Below are 6,000 nucleotides of genomic sequence, written 5' to 3' on the forward strand. Positions count from 1 at the left end.
AAATGTGCAGATCAGATTAAAAATATCTGCGTTTGGTATGCAGGATATTTTGGAACAACATAGGATATTTTCGAAGTTGTAATCAAACAGTAGAAGCACAGGAGGGAACAGATTGTTCCGATCAAAGCGGATTGTTCTGGATTATTCTGGAACAATCCGTTAAAAATTATTCCTAGAAAAACTGTGAACAACTTTATTCTTCTCTTTATTTTATTAGATAAATAGATATATAAATAAATATATTAATATAAATATTATTTTTATAATAATATATTTATACTTAAATTTTATTATATAATATAAATTAATTAAATTTGATATATTATTTATTTTATTAAGTTTTATTATTTAAATATTAATATTTAATTATTTTATTTTATATTAATTATTATATATATAATTATTTTTTTATGCATTATATATTTTTTTAATTTATATTGAAATTTATACTATTATTAATTAAAATTATAAGGATATCGTTACGTATGTTATGAATTAATTATATAAAATAAATTATTATTATATATAGTAGAATAAATATACTATAAATATACTATTTTAAATTAAATTGTTACATAAAATATTATATTATAAATTACTATAAAAAATAATTTTATATAAAATATACTAATACAAATTCATTATTTTACTTTTTAAATTATATTTAGACATTATTCTACACTTTTTATCCAAACGCTACTAAGAATATCCTCTAAAATATTTTCGAATGCACCCAAATATAAATTTACAATTGTTCTATCTTATATTGGAATATCCTCTGTTTCCGAGAACAACAAAAATTGTTCTCCAAAATTTAGTTCTCTAACCAAACGCAGCCGAAAAGGCCCAGCTCAAAACATAACTAGAGCTAAATGTAGTTAGTTTTGTGGCTGAGTAGTTTAAATAATAAGGATTCATTTGGTTCGCATTATATAGTATTACTGATTATCTTAACATAACTAATGATTTTATATTTATTGTTCAGATTACTATTGATCTTTATATTATTACTTGCATCCAATAATTTGCAGCACTTTCTTTTTCTTTTAAAAAAAGTTTTTAAACTTGTTTTTCATTTGAACTGAGCTCCTACGGAAGGAGCTACAGGTGGGTGCTGTGCATCAGGCATTCCGTTATCATATTTTGTCTCATTTCAACTTTCAATTTAGATATTTCTCAAAAAAAAAGAGCACTTTCAATTTAGATCATTAAAAGAGAAAAATTCAATTTTAAGATGATTTAAATTAAAAGTGGAAATAAGTTAGATGAATAAAATTTTTATAAATAATTCGGTAGTGCATCCTTTGTTCCAACCAAAGCGCAAAGCCACTCTCGTTTCCTTGTATTCTTTTTTATGTGGACTAAAATATCCTATCAAAAAGGAGGGAGTCTACTATACACCACTACATCACGTTATTTATATTCAATCAATCACATTTATTTTTTTTAAAATATATGATAAAAATATTTTTTTCAAAATCATGATTGGACAGGTGAATTCCACAGAAGTAATTTAATTTTTTGGAGACACAATATCAGTAATATGAGTGCTGCATCCTAGATTTTTTTTTTCATTAAAAAGGTTTTACTTTTCATGGAAACTGACTACAAAATAGGAATGCAAATGGATCTGAGTTTATAGAGCTTCTACTTTAATTCACTCAGAATAAAAAAATAATCAAGAGTTAGGGAAAAAGAAGAAAAAAAAAAAAAGCCTGCTCCGAATGAGTCTTGATTCGCGAAATAGAACTGTTGGTGGATCGATCCCTTCCACCTCTCGATTCGCTTCTCTCCTGATATAAAAAAATTTACTATTTTCTAACTTGTCTCTATAATAGGATAATAAGTCAGTGCGAAAAATAATAATAAAAATAAATAATCTGCCATGAACCCACTCCTACCTGGTGAAAAAAAATCCAAACAAAGGTAGGGGACTGTACCTATGCCCGATCATCTGCCTTATACATAAAAAATTTTAAAATACATCAGTTATATTAATAACAGAGTATTTTCAACTAGTCAAATAAATTATTTTAAATTAATCTAGCATATCATAATTCAAAAAAAATTATTATATATATTTTTTAAAAAATATGATTAATCTATTATTGCTGCTTATGATGCAAATATGATACAATAGATTAAGATATAATATCCACCGTTTCTAGAACAAATGGCAAAAGGCTTGATGATTTGTACCCCGGATTCAAGTTCAAATTTCAATTAATTTATATTTTCAACTAAATTTATTTATAAATAAAATAAATAAAACGGATAGCGTTTTACGTATCTCTCGAAAAAAAAAACAATAGCTGGTAAACTTTACCAGATCAGAGAACCCCACTTTTTCCAATTTTCCTCTTTTAACTCCAAGAGCGAGAGAGAGACAGAGAGAGAGAGAGAGAGAGAGAGAGAGGAGAGGATTATGGATCTCTCGGGCTTATCTTTCCAAAAATTCGTCGACTTCGCTCTCGACCACACCAGACTCCGCACCACCCTCACCCCTCATCTCCCCTCCCAGGTCACTCTCTTTCTCTCTCTTCTCATATGCTTCAATCTCTTTAAACGCCTTTTTTTCAGGAGAAATTTTGTATAATAATTATCTCATTTATCGCATCACCTCTGTTTTCTAAATTTTTTTTTTTTTTTTTTTTTTTTTTTTTTTTTTTTTTTTTTTTTTTTTTTTTTTTGTGTGTGTGTGTGTTTTGTTTTGCTTAGAAGTTCAAATCCATCAAGGCCAAAGACGGCAACAAGGCCGTTCTCACCGCGCTTTCATTCCAGTCCCCCAAAATTAGACTCCTCCGCAGTTTGGCGATCGCAGATGATAATGCGATGCGGGTAAGCCTAAAACACCATTTTTTTCCCCATTTGATCTGAAGATTAGTCCTACATGTAACCTATAATATAATAGGGCTAAACTCTTAACTGGGCTTAAATATTTTGGGCGGTGGTTAGACCCAAGAGGTTAAGAGATGTAGTAGAACGAGAGTAGTCCTAGCATGGGTGACCTCCTGAGAAGTCGGGGCATTACAGTAAACCCACGAGAACTCTTCTATTTATTGATGCTCTTAGCATTCCCACTATATTTCAAAATTGGTGGTGATCTCGACAGGTTCTCGACTTCGGAGTATTCCCTGAACCGGAGTACGATCTGCCGATATTTTGCGCCAACTTTTTCGCCACCGCTAGTCGGAGTATCGTGGTTTTGTAAGTTTCATCACCTCAATGAGCTGATATTTATCAATTTGATGCCTCTTTATCAATAAATTAATGCTGCTAGAAGATGAATTATTATTCAGTGTGTTTTCTTTCTCTTGCTTATTAGAATCTTCATAAAGTAGTTTATTTGGGGGTTTGTAGGGACCTTAACCCCTTGTATGATGTCACTGTACAAAGGGATTACAAGGAGAAGTACTTTAAGAAGTTAATGCCCCTCGGCCAGAAGTACGCCGAGGTATCAAAATCCTTCTTTTGCTACCGAGCACGCGCTCGCTATGTTCGTAGAGTGTTACTATTTTTAGCTAGCTTCGTGTTTTTAATAGAGAGAATGCAGCTTTTCCCATGGGGAGGCAAGATTACGAGCGAGTCCATGAAGTTTTTCTCGCCAATCGTGATTTGGACTACGTTCAGCACTAGCCGCGACAAGCATGATGACCTATATTCAGCTTTCGTGGACTACTATAAGGTACAGACTCGGTTACTTATATTTAGCACCGGCGAAAGTTCGTTCATTACTGGGTTAAATATCGCGCTCAAACTTCTCGCTCCAGCTGTTTGAAACCAGGCGAGAAAAACCTCGTTGATCCTGGATTTCAACCGACTTTGAAAAGATTACATACTAGTCGTCGCGGAGTTTTGTATAGCTGAGGCATGCCATTTGCAACATTGACCTTAGAAGCCCATAGTATCTGTTACCGATCTTTGAGTAGATAAATTTTAACTTCGGATGTAAGCATTATCTGAAGAAAATGTTATTGTGTAATTTCAGAGAATCTTGTTTGGATTGAGTTTAAGTTCCTTGGATTGGATTTATGTCTTTGTTTTTTCTCCTTTTCTTTTCTTGTTTTATCTCTTGCTACGCTTTGAGTTCTTTTACCCATGTTCTATTGAAAAATGTTCAGATAACTGTGAACCGTATATCATTTCAAATATTTCTGGGACTGTAAATGTTTGAGTATTGGTACCTACATTTTTCATTGTTTTTGACTGCAGTATGTGTCTGAACTTGCACAGGCATGGCTTGAGTTGATGGATGAAGCAGTGGAAGAAAAAGATGTGCCTCAGATACTCCATAATCGTGAAGCACAGCACAAGTATCTCACATGGAGAGCAGAAAAGGTTCTTTTAATTGCCGCTTCAACCTTGAAACCCATAATAATTTTATAATAAGTGTCATTTGCTCCCAAATCTGGGAAGCGGTTCTCAGAAGATAAAAGTCGCTGAAACTTCAGAGCATTCAGAATACTAAATATTTCATTTACTCATGCTTTTGTGGACAATTATCGGTTTCAAGTCCCCTCTTTATGTTCATTTCATGATTTTCCTGATAATTCTGTTCTCAATAATTTCAATCTCCATCATCAAATTGGCTTATTAATTTGTGAAATTATTTAAACTCAATTTGTCTTCAATAATGTGTTACCTGGCTAACATTTAGCCATACAACAGGATCCTGGATATCCACTCCTAAAGAAGCTGGTCGGAGAGAGTCTTGCTAAGGTACCTTTATCAATATATATATATATATATATATATATATATATATACATAGAGAGAGAGAGAGAGAGAGAGAGAGAGAGAGAGAGAGAGAGAGAGAAATACCTTTGTCAATGTTGTGAGGAAGAGCATAGGGCCTGTGTCTCCTGGCAGAAGCTTTTGAAAAAGTGTCGTTCGAGTAGAGCTGCACAAAAGAGCTAATAACTTTTTGACTTATTAGAAATGAATTAATAACTTTTTCACAAAAGATCGAAGCCTAGTTATTTTACATTTCCAACTAAGTTCATTTCTTAAGAAAAATGGAGGAAGCGAGTAGTATGCTATTTTTCTCCAAAAAAAGAAAACATTTTCATTTATATCACCAAACAATATTCTATTATATTAGCAGTGGAAATTTCAAATTAAACTTTTCGCTTTTGGGCATGATAACTCATTTAGCTTTCCACGACCTTTTGTTTCCAAAGGGCTCAAGAATAGATAAGTTATTCTAAAAGCTAGGCCAAACAGGTGCATTACTTTATATCTTTGTTTGCTCGTCGTTGCTTTCAACCTGTTGGCTTATTGTGATTGTCGATGCATTAGGATTTGGTGCGGAACTTCTTATTCGAAGGAGTTGACACACTGGGCACCAACACATTTTTGGATTACTTTCCTGAATATAGATGCGAAGACGGGGGCGTAAACCAAAAGCGGAGTATGATCGGAAAGTCCTACGAAACTCGGCCATGGGATGCTAAAGGAGAATTCACAGGTGGGTGAACTCACTTTGCTGTAAAATTTTGCTCTTCGCAGTTTTGTACTGATATTGTGATGCTTTGTCCCCGATTTTTCGTAGAAGTTCTGTAGATTAAAAGTCTCCATGTTCTTCATGTAAAGCCATCTTCCCATCTTGGTACCTTTTTAATCTCTTTCGGCCCCTTTATTGTTGGTAATGTTTGTGGAAAATTGTTAGCTTATAAAAGATGAGACAATTGTGTCAAATAATGTTTAGGAGGCATGCTGTATTCTCAGCTGATGATTTACATCTATTGATCTTAAATTATCATAGTAGGGGTCAGAAAATCCTTTATGTTGGATCAATTTATGTCAACACTGCTTAAGTTTGATTTAAATTTATTTGCAATGGCAAATTGGCAACTTCTTATTGCAAATAAAGAGATTTACATATCTACAGAAAAATCATGTACCTCTTATGAGAAGTAAAAGTCAGAAAAATGGAATTATAGTAGTCAACCATGAAGTTTGGTTCATCCAGGGGTTCAATAATAAATAGATTAAAAAGTA

The 6,000-nt window shown here is 32.5% G+C and overlaps 1 protein-coding gene and 1 long non-coding RNA gene across 4 annotated transcripts; one reads left to right on the forward strand and one right to left on the reverse strand.

Annotated features, from left to right (window-relative positions):
- On the reverse strand, positions 1,690–2,412 carry LOC109709594. The gene is made up of 3 exons (XR_002216151.1): positions 2,327–2,412; positions 1,902–1,958; positions 1,690–1,793 (listed from the first exon to the last, which is right to left on the reverse strand). It is a non-coding gene; the product is annotated as an uncharacterized LOC109709594 (long non-coding RNA).
- LOC109709592 (phytochromobilin:ferredoxin oxidoreductase, chloroplastic) lies at positions 2,386–5,763 on the forward strand. Of its 3 annotated transcripts, none has more exons than XM_020231892.1 (8): positions 2,386–2,521; positions 2,719–2,838; positions 3,113–3,207; positions 3,361–3,454; positions 3,554–3,685; positions 4,234–4,338; positions 4,669–4,719; positions 5,299–5,763. In XM_020231892.1, exons 1-8 carry the CDS (start codon positions 2,426–2,428, stop codon positions 5,473–5,475), a joined length of 870 nt encoding a protein of 289 aa, XP_020087481.1. In that variant the 5' UTR covers positions 2,386–2,425; the 3' UTR covers positions 5,476–5,763. The 3 variants fall into 3 exon arrangements, with proteins under 3 accessions (XP_020087481.1, XP_020087479.1, XP_020087480.1); XM_020231890.1 differs by having other exon boundaries at positions 2,411–2,521; positions 3,397–3,454; XM_020231891.1 differs by lacking the exons at positions 2,386–2,521; positions 2,719–2,838 and adding an exon at positions 2,917–3,032.

Source organism: Ananas comosus, linkage group 4 (genome assembly GCF_001540865.1).
Source record: "Ananas comosus cultivar F153 linkage group 4, ASM154086v1, whole genome shotgun sequence".
In the NCBI taxonomy this organism is placed as follows: Eukaryota; Viridiplantae; Streptophyta; class Magnoliopsida; order Poales; family Bromeliaceae; genus Ananas; species Ananas comosus.

Coding starts and splice junctions, on each gene's coding strand:
- LOC109709592 (XM_020231892.1), top strand. CDS start 2,426: ATGGATCTCTCGGGCTTATCTTTCCAAAAATTCGTCGACTTCGCTCTC. Junction 3,455..3,553: donor TCGGCCAGAAGTACGCCGAG/GTATCAAAATCC, acceptor GAGAGAATGCAG/CTTTTCCCATGGGGAGGCAA. Junction 4,339..4,668: donor TCACATGGAGAGCAGAAAAG/GTTCTTTTAATT, acceptor GCCATACAACAG/GATCCTGGATATCCACTCCT.